This window comes from Xylocopa sonorina, unplaced genomic scaffold (assembly GCF_050948175.1).
Source record: "Xylocopa sonorina isolate GNS202 unplaced genomic scaffold, iyXylSono1_principal scaffold0076, whole genome shotgun sequence".
NCBI lineage: Eukaryota > Metazoa > Arthropoda > Insecta > Hymenoptera > Apidae > Xylocopa > Xylocopa sonorina.
The window spans coordinates 16939-36635 of record NW_027490147.1 but is presented as its reverse complement, the minus strand read 5'-3'; the positions used below and the strand labels follow the sequence as shown (position 1 = coordinate 36635).

Here is a 19697-nt window from a genome sequence, read left to right as displayed (position 1 = left end):
GATTATTTTCATATTTAACTGTATAATTATAAGGCAAGCAAGAATAATAAAAAAATCTTTAATTTACTTATATAGTGAATACTGTAATGTATATTATTTACACGTAATAAGTACTACCTGCTCAATTATAGTTTTAGCATGTCTCTTCCCGCCGTTTCGAAATTTAAATATTGTCTATACAATATATATATATGTATATATGTGTACGTTTGTATTTTTTTCTACCGTAGTGTCAATCGACAACTCTGGACAAAATAGTGATTATATTTCCGACTTTAATTTTATTTGTAGACAATGACAATTTCGAGTTTATAATATTTCCATATATATTTCAAACTTAACAATTAAAGTCAGAATGAATAAATACTAGCGCAGTGGGTTTGATAATTACTATTGTCATGCCAGGTTTAGAAGAAAGTATTTCACGCGATACCAGTCCACCTACCCACAGCCTAATGTCCGATGGAATCGGCTCTGAGCAAGTAAAAAAATTCTTGTTTACCTCTTGTAAAACTCAAGATAACGTACAGTGCAACGAAAGTTTAGAGATTTATATTCCAGAGGTAATGACATTATTTTTATTAAACAATACGTTATCGATTAATTTTTATTGCATACTCCTCGGAACACCAGTATATCTACATATATAGTACACATTATGTAAGCCCTTTGGTTATGCATTCCTACATACTTGTGTGTGTATGTAAATATTGTTTACACTCCATACTATTATTACATTACACTATATACTTAAACTGAATATTTGTATTAATTTAAAATTAAAATTTATTACTCAACTAATCCTCTAGCATATATAATTAAAAAACGAAAGTATAGAATTATTTATAACGTTCATTTCACTCGATCTACCGTTTTATTGATAATATATTTGTTGTTGTTACAGCTACTTCAAGCTAATTATAGTTTTTATACATGGCCTTCTGCACCTGTATTGGCTTGGTTTCTTTGGGAACATAAAGAGGAACTTATTGGAAAGAGAGTGTTAGAGTTAGGTTCAGGTACCGCTCTCCCTGGAATTTTAGCTAGTAAATGTGGAGCTATTGTAACTTTAAGCGATTCTGCTAGTTTTCCTAGAAGTTTGCAGCACATAAGAAGAAGTTGTGAGTTAAATGGTATTTCGTCTCAAGTTCAAATTGTTGGTATTACATGGGGATTATTTTTGTCTAGTTTATTTTCAATCGGTCCATTAGATTTAATTCTTGGCTCTGATTGTTTTTATGAACCTACGTTATTCGAAGATATAGTTGTTACCGTAGCATTCTTATTAGAAAGAAATCCAAATGCAAAATTCCTATGTACTTATCAAGAAAGAAGCGCAGATTGGTCTATAGAACATCTGTTAAATAAATGGAATCTTACCTGTACCCATGTATCGTTGGCTGGACTTGGTACAGATTCTGATATAAACGTACACGAGTTAATGCAAGATCATACAATTCATTTATTAAGTATACAACGTGTGCAGTGAACAATCATTTGTCATGTCTATTCGATATTTAATTTCTATACGCAATATCCCATGGACTGTCTCTCATTCGGAGCTTGAAAACTACTTTTCTTTGTTTGGTGTGATAAAGTGTGCAAAAGTGATATTTGATGATTATGGCTTAAGCACTGGTTATGGATTCGTAGAATTTTATGATAAATTTGCAATGAACAAAGCGCTTTGTGCGGCTCATATTTTGGAGGAAGAGAAATTATTTGTTGTAAAAGGTGTTAAATACTTAGAAAAAGAAGGCGTTGATCATTTTTTAAAAAAATATATCAAACATTTTAAAGACATTGTAGAAGATAATCATATTAATAAAAATTATATGGAAGACAAATATATTCAGAAGCAATATAGAAACGTTAATACGGACAATCAAGTTTCATATGAGGATTATAATAATAAGGATGTATCATTTCTTATTAATCAATTATTGAAACATAAGTAGACATAGAGATAAACATACCTACTAAGATATCATCAACCAAAATGAGTCTTGAAAAGACATTCATCAAAGCTGCGCATTATTTGCAGTTATTGGCAGCTGAATTAAGTTCTACAGAACTTTTGAAATTCTATGCTTTATATAAACAGGCTACAATCGGACCTTGTAACATTTCTAAACCTAATTGGTATCAAATGCAAGCAAGACAAAAGTGGGAGGCATGGAAAAGTCTTAATGATATGAGCTGCAACGATGCCATGAATAATTATATACAAGAATTAACTAAACTTAATCCAAATTGGGAAGAAGATGTACAATCCGAGTCCAGTGGTAGTTGGGTTGCTATTAGTCGGTTGATAAATATGGAAGAGGAAATACATGATACAGATAAAACTTTTTTAGATTGGGTAAAAGATGGACACGAAGAGAAAGTACAAGAGTTATTAAGTAAAGAACCGAAACTTGTAAATGTTACAGATAGCGAAGGTCTATTACCTATACACTGGGCTGCAGATCGAGGCCACTTAAAGATAATAAAACAATTAATTGAAAAAGGAACGAATGTAAATTCACAGGATGACGATGGACAAACACCACTGCATTATGCAGCATCGTGTGGACACATTGATGTTGTAAAATATTTACTTTCTATTGGAGCTCAATCTATAAAAGATAATAATGGTATGATACCCAAAGACATTGCTGATAAACATTTAAGAGGTATATTATGATTAAATGTATGATATATAGTATTATATGTTCAAATATCATGTAAACATATTAGCTAATGTAAATGTTAATAAATTGAATTACTGATTTTTTCATGGCATTTTAGATCAAAGTTCCACTATTTCATTGTACAAATATTGTCTTTATTTATTTATTTATTAATTTATTTATTTATTATATACAAATAAATCCTATATTAATTTTCATTACATTCACAGCCTAAGCATTCTTCTTTAGGTAAACTCATGATTTGTCTTGGAATCAACTTTTTAGATTTTTTACAACAGAAGTATTAATCATAAAACTAAAATAGTAATAATACTACGATATTAATGAAGTACTCGAACATTTGTATATTTAATTTACAAAAGCCTTTTTAAAATTGAGTTATAAATTGTGCAAAAGATTTGTAACCTTCTTCATTAACAAAAGAGATATTTCAAGCGTTGAAATAGTCACTCTCTAGAATAAATAGAAAATAATTTTTCATCAGCCATTTTTTATGCTAATTTATGTACCTTCTCTCTCTCTCTCTCTCTCTCCTCTCTCTCTCTCTCTCTCTCTCTCTCTCTCTCTCTCTCTTTTGTTAAGTTAAGGCATACATTTTTACAAAAATTGTATATATATAACATCAGAAAAATTATTGATGATTTGTAGTTTGTGTCAACAAAAATTTACTAGATCTGTTACTGATCTGTTCCTTTTATTATTTATCATTATTATATTTTTTTACTTAGTTAAAGCAACAATATTTTAATAATACAAATTTCGTTTTTACTTATCTAGTAAATTCGATAACAAAATATAATTAATATTTAATAATTTTACAATATATTCCAACACCATACATATGTTAGAATAGAGAATAAGAAAATGTTACTATGAGAAAGAAATTGCTTAATAAATTTTCTTTCTAATTATATATTTATATAATTTTTATTCATATAAATTCTGTTCTGTCTGCGTTTTTATTAAGTGAAATACCTTTTTTTCATAAAATACTTGTTTATCGAAATATATAATAAGTAAAAATATATAACATACTTAAAATAAAAATATTAATATTATTATTGTACAATGGAAACCATTGTTTTTTACAGAGAAATACTCAACTTGTACAATAAATAAATGCACGTTCAAATTTTCATTTTATTTATATCAAATAATAAATATAATAATCTTAAGAAAAAAGAAAGAAAGTGCAAGGATGTAAATCTTTCATTTTTCATACTTAGATTATTTTCACTGTGTAAATCTAGCATTCTCATTTAATCCATTATTTACCATCTAACTTTTAACTATATTAAATAAAACTTAACTTTTTCGACAATTAATTTTAGTAAGTCTTTTCATTTCCTTACGATTGTCTCAATTGTACGCATTATTTTTTGTGAATGGAAGAAAACTCACAGATATTTAAATTTCTTATGTAAAAACAGATTAAAGAATTAGTTGATGGTAAATAGTGTGTTATATCGTCACTTGGTTTATTATTTTTACAATTTAGATGTATTAGAATACTGACAATTATTTAAACAGAAACAAAAGGACTAAAGATTAGGATAGTTAAGCTATCTTTTTTTAAACTTCTTTACCTATAAAGTAATTTATCTTTAACAATGCTATCAGTATAAGAAGAATATGCTAAATCGTAATTTCAATATGCAGGTGATTTCATACATATAAGATTAATTTTGTTTTCTATTAGGCATATACTTGTATAAACAAGGAGAAATTCTTTTCTATGAAATTATGTATTATTATATACAGTAATATAATGCATTATTATATATAAATATTTATCGATGCATGTATACATTTATAGAAAGAATATTTCATTCAGTTTGCTCCAGTTTGAAGAGTTCCAATAATTAAAATTATATTTATCAAACATTGAAAATCATAATAAAAGTATTGCATTAGTAAATAGAGGTAAAACAATCTCTTTTATATATTATAGCTAATGTATAAAAAGAAATATAAAATACCATAAACTAATTGTAATAAACATTATTTTTATTTGACAAGCTAAATAATTGAAGATTTTAGAACTTTTGGTAACAATAAATTCTATATTATCACAGTATTATTTAGTCATTAAATACTCATTAAAGGCTCGCAATTTGGGATTAATCACAAGCTACTATCTGACAATGAAATATCTATGTACATGTTTGTACTTGTTAACAATTTTAAGTTTAGCAACTGCCATATAGAACAGTGAGCGAAAAGAATAACTATATAAAAACCTCGTATTCCTTTCATTTTTTGTTTTTTGTTAATGGAAATTTTATTTTTATATTAGTAATATTCGTTTTATTAAAATCAGACCATACATGACATAATTTGTATCATTTGATGTCATATCAATTAATAAAGTGAATTTTTTGCCATTAATTTTTTGGCAATAGTTTCATTTAGAAGAAGAGTTACTCCTTTTTTCAAACGGAACAAACCTTTTCCTTTTTGGATAATTATTATTAAATATTGTACATCTGTAATAATATAAATGTTCATGAAGTTGTTACACAGTCATTATTTGTATATGAGGATAATTTTTTCTATGCAAATAACCATCATTTGGCATTAGATTTTAAGACACTTTTAAAAAAACTTCTGTTGTACTTGGATTACAAATTCACTTTGTTATACTTTTAATTTTGCCTAACAGAAATTTTACGCTATTGGCATAACTGTTTATCTAGTTAAATGTGCGAGTGATTTTCATTTCAACATGAAAGGTCAAAATGGACAGAAAAAGGTAAATGGATAAAGATAGTCTAATATCTATTTTTAATTTCTAATTATCTTTTGACGTCTTTTTAAAGTTTATCCTAAATAAAGTATTCTTCTCTATAAGTCTTCAACTTTGTGGGATATTAAATGATATCTTAAAGAAATTTTATAATAATTTGTTTGATTCCATCAGGTTCCTTTAGCTTACACTTGAAAAGTTTACTCAATTTTAAGTTACATAATTTTCAGAAACTATCCAAATACAATATAAAAGATAGCAATCCATTTAACACGTTAAACACCAGATCTGTTTTGTCTGGCTTTTCGTTTCTTTTCATCGCTAGATCAAACTTGATAGAAATCCGTTCAGATTATAAATACTTTAAAAATGCTTTACTTACTTAAAATCCATTAAAATTGTTTGGTAAGGGATACTTAGGTACATTCATAATACGATCCTAAAATTAGTTAATAATATTACATATTTAATATAGTGTCAATCACTGTGACTGACACTGACGTAACGTTTAATGTGTTAAGAAAAGATTGGCTGTTCTCCTCGCCTCTGAAAGGCTCTCCCTAAATGATTAATGGCGAAAATTTGTATGAGCTTTCTCGCTCTGTTTAATTTAAAAGAAAAATTACTTGTATACCTGCGGTAGTTTTAGGGAAAAACAACTTATAGCACATTATATGGGATACTTTGTACAACTAACTTATGATACAACGCACAATATCATGTGTGGTTCTATTTCAATAAGAAATGTTTATCACCAGTATGTAAATAAAATTTTGATTGACAAAAGTCAAAAATATCGATTGAATTTAAGAAAGAGAGAGAGAGAGAGAGAGAGAGAGAGAGAGAGAGAGAGAGAGAGAGAGAGAGAGAGAGAGAGACCCTGCCCGTATGCAGAAGGTCTTGAGTACATTGACGGGCCTGTAACAAGTATTTATTGTATTTTCGAAAAGCAAACACAAATGTTACTTATTTATTTACATTAAAGTTAATTAATCTTGCTTCCGAGGTCCAAACTCATTCGTTTCAACAACTTAAAGCTAATTTAAAAAGTCCACCTTTTATCTTGTTATCGTTTTCTAGCATAAGTAAACACCTCATTAAATGCATCACAATCTAGCACACACTCTGCACAGATAACAAATCGAGATCTTGGGAGAACAATGCCAATTATGTTTCACTGTGTATTAGGTGCTGATAACTGTACCGAAATTGTTTCGACTTGTGTGCTTCAAAATATATCGGTTTAGAGAGATCAAACGTTAAATTCCGTAACAATTATAAACATTGATTTTCGAAAATATATTAGAATTAAATATGACAACTATATATATATATATATATATGTTTTTTGTTGTTGAATTACTCATAATATATAATATAACCATAAAGACTTAAAAATGTTTAATGTTAAAATTGCAAATTTGTTTCTTGCTTTCACTACTTTCATAAATAGTAATTCCAAAAGTCATTCTTTTAAAGGAAAACGTATTTTCTTCAAAACTTGAAAAAAAGTTCAAACGAAATTTTCTTCATCAAATGTACTACTAATACTTGAATAATATTTAAAAATTAAAATTTTTAATTACATAAGATCCGCCCCCCCCCCCCCCCTTTCTTTGAAAGAAGAAAAGCGATTTTATCTGTCGAAAGTTTCTCCCTACACAGTTCCACACGTATCATCTTGTAAGAAATATAACTTCATTTTGAAAAATATTAATGATTTTTATAAAGTTTCCTTATATAATATAAATCTAATTTAATGCAGTCTAGTCTAGAGATTGGTACTCTCTTGTTCCAATTTCATTCGTGCAGTGGGTGGAGGTGGTGGTGGCGGTTGTGGCCGTGGAGGCCTCTGATGAAATCTTGGAGATGCCGGAACAGGTTGTTGCGGTGATTTAACGACTACTACCGTCTCAGTCTGTGTTTGTACATCAATAATATTCCCTTCTGATCTGGTTCGCACGTGAGCTTTTGTTTGTTGCGGAGCATTTAACTTGGCTGGTTTTTCTGGTCGTTCACCGTATGCCAAGGACATAGACGAAGGACGACTACCTACACTGGGGCTTCTCTGTAAGTTCGAAGCCGCGTTGCCATTGTTGTTGCCCGACGTGCAGAACACATTGCCATTTCCACGCACTTGTATTATACTGACCTGTTGTTTGTCCACTGAATATACATGAGCTCTTTCCAAAGTTAAAGGCTATAGGTTATTAAAAAGGAAAAAGATATTAATAGCTCTGAAAAATCATTGTGCAATTTGACATTTGAAATGAAAATAATTATTAAACACGTTTATGCTTCACTTCATTTATAGCTTACGTTATTGTATTTCAAAATGCAATATCCAGGCAGTGATATTTGTCGAGTCCACTGGCAGTAACTACATTTATTTTAAAGAATTATCTTACATATAATACTGAAAATGAATATAATATTTAAAAACTCTTAATACTCACCCCTGGTTCAGTGTCTACGTTTTCATTACATTGGCGTGGTTGTTGTTTGACGAGACTCGAAGGTCGGACTAATCCAGCTGGTCGTTCTGGTATGGCTGGTTTACTACTCTTATCAAGGGTGCTTGTACACGTTGAATTATTATTATCTGGCTTCTTGCGTAATTCAACGTTTTCTTCTTTAAAAGAAATGTATCAAACACACATTAAATGTCTCACAAACACTAGCTTTTGTTTAGTAAATAAAAAATTATAAAAACTGTTTACCTGTGTTATGCACTATATGGGTTATACTTCTTGGTGCAGCCACTGGTCTACGTCTTTCCAATGTAGAGGCATGTGGTCTTTCTGTTGGCACTACTTTTACTCTAGATGTAGCAATTTCTAGATTTTCGAGTTCTGTAACAGATTTGCTGATTGATGCATTTTCTATAGCGTGTCTTTCAAAAGCAACAGGAGCATTTAGTTTTCTTTCATGTTTTTGGATTTCTTGATTAACAGTTTCCATTTCTAAGTTTACATTACACAGGTCTTCTTGTACTTCACCAATACATTCTGAACTGTTAACAAATGGAGAATCCACAATTACATTTATCTCAATGTTTTGTTGCTTAATTTCTGTATCTGCATGTCCATCTTGTTTTTCTGTATTATTGTCGTGTTTAATTATTGATTCAGCATTGGCCGTATCGTGTTTTTGAATTTTACACGTCATACGATTAAGAGTCGTCGAGCCTAAAGGTCTAGGCGGTTTGTCGGGTGTAGGTGGTGGTTTATCATCAGATTTTTTATCATGCTTGTCTGGGGTGGTGTTATTCGGTGGAGTTGGAGCTGGTTTATTTTTCCTACGGGCTGCAGGCTTCGGACTGCCTTGTGGGGGACTTTCACCGTGATCGCTGAGACTGCTATTGGAAATACAACGACGCATACTTGTACTCTGATTTTCTGAACCATTTATAATGCCAACTTCTAAATCACGATCAAAATCTATTTCACCAGGAAAAAACCAATCTGCATATGTAATCAATTGATCAACTATAAGACTAGAATTATTAGCAGTACTCATATTCATTCTGAAATAAAAATAATTTTTAATTTTTCATTAACGGAACATTATTATATAACAATTCACACACACACACGCACGCACACGCAACTCACTTTACTTATTTACATAAATTAATTATTTATCACTTCTAATTGTTATTTAGAAAGATAGATTCTTACACCATTGTATTTGCATCCTCTTGTGGACTCCATATTAAATTGGGTGCGATCACAATTGCAATATTTTGCGGTGACATTTTATTCATATCTTGATTTTTAGTGAGCACAGCTAAAAATTTGATTAGGAACCGTAAATTTTCTAAATTTGCTGGTGGTAATTTATGTAACACTTCCCAAAGTGCCCTCAACCTTATTTCATTCTGACTTATTTTTGCAGCTGCCATCCATTCAGGATACAATCTTCAAAATAAAATGAAAACAATGCGTTATATGGTTTTTCATCAATGAAGATAGCCAATAATATTTCTATATTTACTTGTAAGTTAGTAGAGGTTCGGGAAGCTCTCGTAAATAAGATTTTAATGCACCAGCAATCACATGAGGATCTTTATACTCTAAAGCAGTAGGTAATGTAAGGCAACACGCATCTAAACTTAATTTAATTCGTCGTGATTTCGATGCGGCCCCAGCTATTCTAAAAAGACCTTCTTCTTCCATACCTAATCGCAATAATGCGGATACGCACAATTGTATAGGTAATGCAATCTTTCTATTAGTTACTCTAAGATGTTCTTCCAGAGGATAACCATAAACTGGTTTCATTTCGTTATCATCTATAATTATAAAATAAAGTTGTATAAAACCTTCCGATAAGGTAAACATTCTTTTTTTATTAATTTATTGTTAGACTGTTATGAATAAAATTTATAAATTATCTTTATTATTCTTTTGTTTCATCCACTGTAATAATAAATATCACCTATTACAAAAGAAAAAAACTAATTTCGAAGTTACATTGAAAAAATAAATAAAAATCAGAATTTCAGTATGGATTTTTTAAATTTTTCTTAAGATATAGATAATGGGTTGCTAAATTCGATTGTTCATTTTAAAGGATTTTACCACACAGATAGGGGATCTTGCAATCTTCATTGCTAAATATCCAGAAAATTGAATATGTTATTGATTATTTTTATTGTATATCTTTTTATTTCTTATAGAGTTGCAAAATTTGTGAGCAAAGTACAGGGAATATATACCTTCAATGTTCCCTTTGCATAACTAATTTTATATTATATAATCAGTTAATTAATTCATTATTATCTTTATTCTGTGATGAATTCTACTTCTTTTTAAGTAATTTTTGTCTTAACTTTTTGCCCATATATAAACATTATTTCACATTATTTCATTACATCATTCGTTATTATTAGCTAAAATATATAATTAACAGCAAAGTGGAAGTTAAATATGTAAGTTAATGAATTGTTTAATTTTTATTCTTTGTATACCAATTTAATGTAATTAAACTTTTATGTAAAATAATAATAGTAGTTTGCTAAGAAAAGTTTAATCAAAATACTTACTAATGTAACTTTCTAATCCAGGAATAAGGTCTTCAAGACAGTGTAGCGCACTTTCGTGATAAGCTCTCTGAAGTTTTACATACTGTATAATAGTGTGTGCCAATTCAGTTTCGCGTGACATAAGTTGAAACATTTCTGCAGCTAGTTGATCTCTACATTGTTCAACTTTAGCCTCTGCTTCTTCCAGTTCTTCTCTTAAGTTATCTATTTTTGTTGCACCTGCACCTTTTCAATAAAAATATAATTATTATTTATAAGCTTGAATACAATTCATGCAGTATAGAATTTGTAAATCGGATTAAGATCTGCTCCTACTAGCACTATGTTTGATGGCTTGCTGATATCTTGCCCTCACACTGTCCATATCTAAGATTAATCGAGCTAAATTCTTTTTATGTCTTAATATATTTGGTACATCTGTATCTAAAATATGTTGAAGAGGTATTGCAACATATTGTTCAACTTTTGATTCATGTTCGATTGCTTCGTTCGCTAAATACATCTGAGCACGACCACATTCCAATAAAGTAAAACCCATCAGACCATCTTCAGGAGCGTTTTCCAACATTGTTTGCCCTAGTATATGTTCTGGACACTTTTTCTGGAAAGTAAGTATATAAGCTATATATATTAAAGGAATAAAAGAAAGATACAAATTTTCCATAATCTTTTTATATTTAAAGCATTACATTTAATACAATTATATAATACAAGTATTTACAGTTGTGCGCTCATTAATATATATTCAGGGTGTTTAATAAAAGTTCAAAAATAAAGTTCTCATATATATTTTATATTGAATAAGGAAGAGTTTTTAATTTTGTTATATTACCAATCGCTTTTCCTTAAGAGCAAGATCTTGCGTCGTGGCTTGATTCGGCGGACTGCCAAGTCTTTTGTTCAATCCGATGAGAGCCATTCTGATTTGTTCTACATGCTTGTCCGCAGCTTGTAAATCATCGGTGAGCACTTCTGTTTTGCCAGCTCTATAAATTTTTGATTTCAATTAGTATTAAGTAATAACTCTAAAATTGTCAGATTTGCAGGTTATTTTAGCTACTTTGATACTTTATTTATTTGGGAATGTTTAATATTTTATTTAGACGCTAACCAGCACAAAAATCAATATAAATAACAAATGAAATTTCATTCAAATTACAAACGATTACCTAGAAAATGTTTGATCGGCAAGCTGCTTCACTCTAAAGAATTGTTTCTTCATTTTTGATAAGCACCTAACGTTTATTACGTGTGTAAATGAAATTATATTTTAATTTACCAATTTATAATCACATGTCAATTGGTTAATTGTAATAATGTTCACGAGTACACATGTTTAATATACAATATACTTAATTATGCACACACGCACATACACACATATGTATATATGTGCACACACGCGCGCACACAAAGAAAAGAATTTAGGCAACAGAAAAAAATAAAGAGAGTACTTCTTCGTATCACTCCAGCAATTCGTCATAGTGTTTGTACAATGATCTCACACCCTCTACGAACGAATAGCACACTCTGATTAGTCTGTGCGATTCGTCTCCGATATCGATGAGTCTCTATTCTCAATAAATTATTCAAAATTCACCATTTGCTTTTCCAAATTTGTAAACGTGTCAAAATCTTGAAAATTTTAATCGTGGCATTTTATTTCCTCATTTACTGATTCACGCACATAACAAACAAACTGGATAGAGATTTTTCCATTATTCATGCTTTTTATACATGCTCTTTATCTATTTATATCAATCCTCTATGCTTTTCTCACTCTCTTTTTTTTATCACCTTTAGATATCTATTGCAATATTTTATCCTGAGAACGAACAACTTTTTACTGATCACACACGGCCATTTTTGTGTCTCAGTGGGATTTCGTTTAAAGCAAAAAATTGTTTCAAGAACGGTTACTTCCTATCTACTATGCTATCTTACTAAAGCTCCGAACAATTTTAACACGTTATTATTATTATTTATCTAATTAAATTCGTTCAATTCTTCCAATTATACAATTATCGTAATAATAATGAAATAGAAGTTGTAGCGCATTTATTATCACATATGTAGAATTACTTCTTTGAGTCTGGTGCTTCCTACGACCCTAAGTAAACGTAGCCGACCAATGACAAATAATACCACCAGACCCTATACGTAGAACCTATTGGATGACCCCGGGTATCCCTCTATCAGTTCAATTTAAAAAATTAAAAACAATCCAGACTCTGTCATATATTAATACTTTATTTATTAAAATGGCCTATTTCCACTCACTTTTTGCAAATACACCTATCTATCTAATAAGAAAGTATAGCAATAAAACTAAATTCAACTGATTCCCATTGGACAGCTGTCGGTCGATGTTTGATTAGTACCAAAGTATCTAGTTTTGCTAACGAGAATGCAATTCCTGCTCCATTATTTCGAATACATGGAATAATACAAAGAAGGAAAAGTCGTAAAAATGGTAATTGTTTACAGCAAGTATAGAATAAGTAAAATAGTATAGAATAAGTAAGAAGTCATTAAGAGAATTTAAAGAATACAATAGTTTTTTTTTACGACGCGTTTGAATTAGGTTCTTTTTATTTTATATCCATAAATAATGTAAACTAGAGATTTTTTAGCTACCATGTTTTCTGCAGATATAGGTCGAAGCGACATCTTTACTAATTTATACGACATCCCATATTATCTTCCATGTACGTCTCACCCAAGCATTCTGTTATGTCAAAGGAGTAGAATGACTTATGCCCCGCTTTTTCTTGTTCTACGCGAAGTGCTGCACCAAACCTTGCTTGGTTCTACTCTAGCATATACATATTGTACGCACCTTACCCTTACAGTGTGTTCTGTTTAAAGATACTTAAATATTTGGAAACATAGAAATGATACGAAAGGACTCGTATACATACATTTTTTAACATGTTGAGCTAATATTTTTTTATAAATGGCGAAACTTGAATTTTGTATTATGATATTGCCTAAATTTTAAGATGAAAGTGCCGAAAGTGTTGTAACAGATAGTTGAAATATTAAAAAGTTAGGTTTCGCACTGAACTTATCATTTAAATCAGGGGTGGGTACATAGAGCAGTACATGCAGTTTGCTGTAGGTTTTTTCTTGGCCCGTCAAGACAATCAGGAAGACCATCCTTGAACCAAGAATCTCACTCCTGATTTAAAAGAAATTTGTAGAAAAGTGTGATAAGGTACATTCGTCTCATTAAACTGATTTGAAAATTAAATCTGCTTACAGTTATAGAAGATATCTAATTAACACAAGATGTAAATAAATTGAATAAAATTGCCACTATTTTATTTAATTTATATTTATTCACTTTTATGCTACAATTTAATACAAAGTTAACTAATGAATGCAATCATTTTGAAAGGTATGGCCCTCTGTTAGCTTCTGCTAGTCTTTCACAAAGTAGTTCCTGAACAAAAACAATTACCTACCCTTAATTTAAATGAATCTAAATAGAAGAATATCATAATTCTAACACATCTCCTTGATATTAAAACTAAGTCGTCAAGAAAAGCAATATTCTTGTCAATGTTTGAGAAAGTAATCCCTTTGGCTTTGCTTCTTCTTATACGAAGCAATACTCTAACAGTACAGTCTCAATACTCTTGACTTAAAAACAGTTATTAAACTGACTTAAATAGTTTACCTTTGTAATGATAGACTTGGACTAAGGTACATTAACAAACTAATTAAATTTTGATATCATCTCTACATTCAATATAATCGGCCAACTTTTTCTTTAACTTCTGTTCTTCAACTCCTAGTTCAACCTTCTCTTTAAAAACTCCTAATTATTCAACATCATAAAAATATTATCAATGTAAATGCAATATAGTAAAATTCTATAAACAATTAACCCTATTTTTAACATAAATATACTAATCATCTTTTTTCCTAATATGCAACAAAAAAGTCCATATAAACCTAGGTCCGATTTGCAAAAATGGCAGAGAAAATTGGAATTTTTGTTTTTTCAGAGAAACAGCAGTTTCACTTATATATATTATTGACTATATCTTTCAAACCATTAGTCCTACAAGAAAACGACAACCAATATTGAAAGAAAGCAATAAATTTTCTATTATAATAGTCACCATTTTACCCTGAAACTCGAAAACAGGTGAAGTTATAAAAAGTTTAAACTTATTTCAGGAAGCAAAATTTGCAAATTAATGAAATTTTCCCAGGCAACACAAGATAAGATGGTGGCGACACCATACCGGCACTGTAGCGACACTTCCGAGGAGTGTCAGCAGATCCGTAGTCATCTACGTCCGCACTTGTTAGCTAAAATGCCGGCACGCAGTGGCAGCACGTTCTAGTTACCAGCGTAGCACGCGTGCGAATCACACTGCGCCAGCACCAGCGTGACACGCGTGTCATCGTTCCATTCAAAAATTTTTTCTGCATTGACGTAGGCGTCACATTTGTTAATGGGGAACCACCTGTTATTCCGTACAAATTAAATACGTCAGAGTTTAGATATCCGCATACGAGTACTGACAGACGTTTTGGTAGTTCTTTGCCAACATTTATAGTTACTGAGAGAGCCATATATATTTTTTCAATTCGTCAGGAAAATTCATGCCAATAGAGAGTATTAAATACGATGGCAGCATATTCCCAGACAACCAGCGATTGTAGCGCCAATAGCACCGGATGGAACTCTAAGCACTGTGCTAGGACGGTGCTGCCTCTCAGTTCTCGTAACAGCACAGGGCTAGCACTGGAGCGACACTGCGTGTCATGGCACTATCAAGGCACGGCGATATAGCACAGGGGCGACACAGCGTGCCAATGACACTATCAGCTCACCATAGTGACACGCGTGCCAGTGGCGTAGGCTAATATATACCAATGAAGAAGCTGTTTGCATAAAAATTATAAACGAATATTAAAAATGACTAAACTAAGCAATTTATTTATTTCTATTCGAAAATAGATACACTGACACGAAAGAAAGATAGAAAAACTTCTTTGTATTATTTTCTATAAACTATAACTTAATACAGCGATTTTTTCAGAAAAGTCGTTAATTACTTTATCGTAAAAATACATACACTTATTTTATAAATATTTTTTTCAACTCATCCTTAAAAATTCATGTAACAAAGGTATATTTTATATTTAATAATCCTTACAAACGATAAAACCACCCAGACAACACAAGATAAGATGGTGGCGACACCATACCGGCACTGTAGCGACACTTCCGAGGAGTGTCAGCAGATCCGTAGTCATCTACGTCCGCACTTGTTAGCTAAAATGCCGGCACGCAGTGGCAGTACGTTCTAGTCACCAGCGTAGCACGCGTGCGAATGACACTGCGCCACCACCAGCGTGACACGCGTGTCATCGTTCCATTCAAAAATTTTTCTGCATTGGCGTAGACGTCACATTTGTTAATGGGGAACCACCTGTTATTCCGTACAAATTAAATACGTCAGAGTTTAGATATCCGCATACGAGTACTGACAGACGTTTTGGTAGTTGTTTGCCACTTATAGAGAGAGCCATATATATTTTTTCAATTCGTCAGGAAAATTCATGCCAATAGAGAGTATTAAGTACGATGGCAGCATATTGTTTAAGGAAATGTAATAAATGATACATTTACTTATAAAATGTTGAACTAATTAAGTTACGTTTACTTTACTAGCGTATCACAATTTTCAGGTGAAAATATTGAACGTAATTATTTGTTTTCCTTTGGTACATGGTTTTATCGTTTGTAAGGATTATTAAAAATAATATAACCCTTTGTTGCATGAATTTTTAACGATGAGTTGAAAAAAATATTTATAAAATATGTGTATGTATTTTTACGATAAAGTAATTAACGACTTTTCTGAAAAAATCGCTGTATTAAGTTATAGTTTATAGAAAATAATAAAAAGAAGTTTTTATATCTTTCTTTCGTGTCAGTGTATTTATTATCGAATCGAAATAAATAAATTGCTTAGTTTAGTCATTTTTAATATTCGTTTATACTTTTTATGCAAACAGCTTCTTCATTGGTATATATTAGCCTACGCCACTGCCACGCGTGTCACTATGGTGAGCTGATAGTAGTGTCATTGGCACGCCGTGTCGCTCCCGTGCTATATCGCCGTGCTTTGATAGTGCCGTGACACGCAGTGTTGCCACAGTATACTGTGGTGTCGCTCCAGTGCTAGCCCTGTGCTGTTACGAGAACTGAGAGGCAGCACCGTGCTAGCACAGTGCTTAGAGTTCCACCCGGTGCCATTGGCGCTACAATCGCTGGTTGTCTGGGTTAGTTTTGAAGATAAACTCAAACAGTTTTCAAGCATTGTATAACGTTTTCATCTAAAATTCTCTTCGCAATTTTATGCAGATAGTATATCTTAATAAAACGCATAATAAAGTCACCGAATTTTGCTATTCGACATTCACCGAATATATCTTGTAAGAAATTCAGGCTTGCCAAGGGACTGGGACACTCCATGTTGGTCATCCCGACGGACCCTGGCTCGTTGGTGTTACACCTTTCAAAAATTCTCATGGTTCACTTAAGTTTTCCGGAAAAGATCGGAGACCACCGCTTCGGGAACGTAAGAGAAAGTCTTGTTATTATCACATTAATTTTGCTCCGTTCTTTCATTACTCTTACAATCTATATCGTATTACGCTCGACATTGTATTCAAACGATAACGTAACACAAAGATCCATCCCTAGTCGATCGCTAGAACGTTCATCACAAGAGCAGACTTGTGGCGATGTATCCCTAAACGATTTTCATACCGTTTTACTTCATGACTAGATATTAAGAGGTGATAATTATTATTATATAAAGTTTATAAATATGGTTAGAGTCTACTTGTAAGACAACAGGGGAAATTTAGTAATAGAAAATCTCACTTCAGTATATAAACCGTTCTACTGAACTTTCATGTGTATGTTCCTACTTTCCCAATGTTTTTCCAACTAGAGAATTCTATAACTTATTCTAAAAAACATTATTTTCTAAAGTTAAGCGTATATTGTACTTTTATATAACTTATATAATAGTGAACCTGTAGATTTGTTGCATATGTTCTGATCTCGATGATTTTTTTACTACATATACACTTTTATACTATTACCCTATCATGTTTGATGGTAGGTTGTTGTAAATCTAACAAAGTCAACTCTCTTACCATCCTACCATTGCCAAAAATGTTAAATTTACTTTTATCCATGAAAATAACATCTGTTCATTATTCAGATTCCTTTAGTCTATACTTATTTGCAAACTCATCTTTTTTATCTGTTTATAGCGTATTACATTATGTAAGGTTTTTTCCTGGCAATTCGCTCGTTATAACCTTTAGCGATATGAATATATTTGTCTTTTTTTTGGCGGTAAATTATTAATTGTTGCATACAAAACATGTATTACACCGATACTCTCCTATTTACCACTGATACACTTTGTACATTTATTAAATAGGTTTTCATTACTATGCTTATATTGTCTGTCTTATTTTTTGGAATTCATAATTTCTTAGAATGCTCCTAGTGTCCGGATGTTTTTGCAAGTTCAAAATTTATAATATTATGATGTACCTACATCATTATTAACATTGTTGCATTATGTTGCATAAAATTTGACTATATTTTTAAAAAGACATCAATTCTTTTATATCATATATGTGTTTTTAAATAAACATTCAACTAGCCTTGTATACAATGTTCAAAATTTCTAGTTTTTGTTTTATTATATTTGGAACAATTCTAATTGACTATGTATCAACATCTTCATTTAACAATTAAGTAAACAACAGGTATGTATAAAGAATATATACACATTTCGGTATCCATAAAATGAAAGTATTCTACTAGAACACTTCTAAATGTATTCTATCGTTTCCAACAGTCTGATATACTTATTGTATTAGTCGGTATCTATTCCTTATTGATACTTAACAATGCATCAGGATTGCAGTCTTCAATATTGATGAGAACAATTTTTTTAGTTTCCTGCTTATGTTCTTCAAAAATCCACTATCTCTCTTAAACGCATCATTAATGTTACTTCCAACCTTGTGTATTTCCATTATTTTTCCAGGTTCTACAATTTTCAAAATATTTATATCTGAGGGATTTACACCAATCTATTGTTCAAAGTGTTTATAAAAATAGTTATGAATTAGTTTAAAAAAATATATTTTTCTGTTGAAGCTACTTAAATCAACAATGTGTTCAAACTAAGATCCAAGTCATGATTGAATTTTGATCTTTTTCATCTCTTTTTTCATTAATATATAGTAATTGGAACAATAAAAAAATAATATTTCAAAATTTAACATTACCTTTCATCGAAGATACTGCATGATAGTTTAAGACTATTTACGAAAGAAACTATCTACATTGCTCTTCCATATTTAATTTGGCAATAAATTATGTTAATGACTTCATTTAAATTATTCCTAAAAATTATTCTTGACACTGTTGCTTGTGACAATGGTATCATCAGTATTCATCCATCACTTCATATACATCAAATTATTTTATATATAAGTACAACAATATGTAAAATAAATAGTGTAAAATCTCTAACCTGAAAATTTGTACTCGTATAAAACCATAAACAAACTAATAATTGCACAGCAAGAGAAACAGGAATCCAATGATCATAATTCTGACTAAATATTGCTGGATTTTAAGTAACTTTTCATATAAAACATATATATTTGAAAACCTGAATCATTTTTTTGCTTTTTCGTTTCCTCGTAAAATTTAATAACTTTAATTTCTTTAATTCTATTGATGTCAATTGTTGAATAAAAATTTTTTAATTTTTCTTAACCTTAACTCGATTAGACGATTTTTAATGGGCAAGGTGGCTATAGGCACTAGTTTTTTTTCACTAAACTGAGATCTTTCCAAAGCAAAAGTTTTTACGATCCGATCTTTAAGATTATTTGAAATTACGATTACAAAGACGTTTAAGATGATCTTAAGTAAATATACATAAGTTTTAACTGTGAATGTCGGCCAGTACATACAATGTATCCATATTTGTGCTATCGCAACGTGTCATGTGACTGATGACTACTCACCATATATCGACGATAGCCAAGTAGAAATCATGTCAATTGAGGAAGAAGGGAATTATATATACACTGTTGGCAACCTCACATTTGTTTCCGTTCCTTATATTATATCTGTTGA

The 19697-nt window shown here is 30.7% G+C and overlaps 3 protein-coding genes across 8 annotated transcripts; 2 read left to right on the top strand and 1 right to left on the bottom strand.

Moving 5' to 3' along the window:
• The first annotated feature begins 238 nt into the window (after positions 1-238).
• LOC143432260 (histone-arginine methyltransferase METTL23-like) lies at positions 239-1637 on the top strand. 2 transcript variants are annotated; one of them, XM_076909037.1, is made up of 3 exons: positions 239-563; positions 905-1133; positions 1212-1489. In XM_076909037.1, exons 1-3 carry the CDS (start codon positions 399-401, stop codon positions 1487-1489), a joined length of 672 nt encoding a protein of 223 aa, XP_076765152.1. In that variant the 5' UTR covers positions 239-398. The 2 variants fall into 2 exon arrangements, with proteins under 2 accessions (XP_076765152.1, XP_076765151.1); XM_076909036.1 differs by having other exon boundaries at positions 241-563; positions 905-1637.
• A 289-nt stretch (positions 1638-1926) lies between these two features.
• Positions 1927-2784, top strand: LOC143432261 (acyl-CoA-binding domain-containing protein 6-like). The gene has a single exon (XM_076909039.1). It carries the CDS (start codon positions 2000-2002, stop codon positions 2684-2686), a length of 687 nt encoding a protein of 228 aa, XP_076765154.1. The 5' UTR covers positions 1927-1999; the 3' UTR covers positions 2687-2784.
• A 4356-nt stretch (positions 2785-7140) lies between these two features.
• Positions 7141-12212, bottom strand: LOC143432255 (rho GTPase-activating protein 44-like). Of its 5 annotated transcripts, XM_076909027.1 has the most exons (11): positions 11656-12212; positions 11319-11472; positions 10802-11087; positions 10487-10711; positions 9436-9733; positions 9120-9359; positions 8160-8965; positions 7896-8071; positions 7759-7819; positions 7592-7639; positions 7489-7507 (listed from the first exon to the last, which is right to left on the bottom strand). In XM_076909027.1, exons 1-9 carry the CDS (start codon positions 11706-11708, stop codon positions 7760-7762), a joined length of 2298 nt encoding a protein of 765 aa, XP_076765142.1. In that variant the 5' UTR covers positions 11709-12212; the 3' UTR covers positions 7489-7507; positions 7592-7639; position 7759. The 5 variants fall into 5 exon arrangements, with proteins under 5 accessions (XP_076765140.1, XP_076765139.1, XP_076765138.1 ...); XM_076909025.1 differs by lacking the exon at positions 7759-7819 and having other exon boundaries at positions 7141-7507; XM_076909024.1 differs by lacking the exon at positions 7759-7819 and having other exon boundaries at positions 7141-7639; positions 11656-11996; positions 12087-12193.
• Between the last annotated feature and the right edge of the window lie 7485 nt (positions 12213-19697).

Coding starts and splice junctions, on each gene's coding strand:
- LOC143432260 (XM_076909036.1), top strand. CDS start 399: ATGCCAGGTTTAGAAGAAAGTATTTCACGCGATACCAGTCCACCTACC. Junction 564..904: donor TAGAGATTTATATTCCAGAG/GTAATGACATTA, acceptor TTGTTGTTACAG/CTACTTCAAGCTAATTATAG.
- LOC143432261 (XM_076909039.1), top strand. CDS start 2,000: ATGAGTCTTGAAAAGACATTCATCAAAGCTGCGCATTATTTGCAGTTA.
- LOC143432255 (XM_076909023.1), bottom strand. CDS start 11,708: ATGAAGAAACAATTCTTTAGAGTGAAGCAGCTTGCCGATCAAACATTT. Junction 9,360..9,435: donor GAACCTCTACTAACTTACAA/GTAAATATAGAA, acceptor TTTATTTTGAAG/ATTGTATCCTGAATGGATGG. Junction 8,966..9,119: donor GAGGATGCAAATACAATGGT/GTAAGAATCTAT, acceptor TTTTTATTTCAG/AATGAATATGAGTACTGCTA.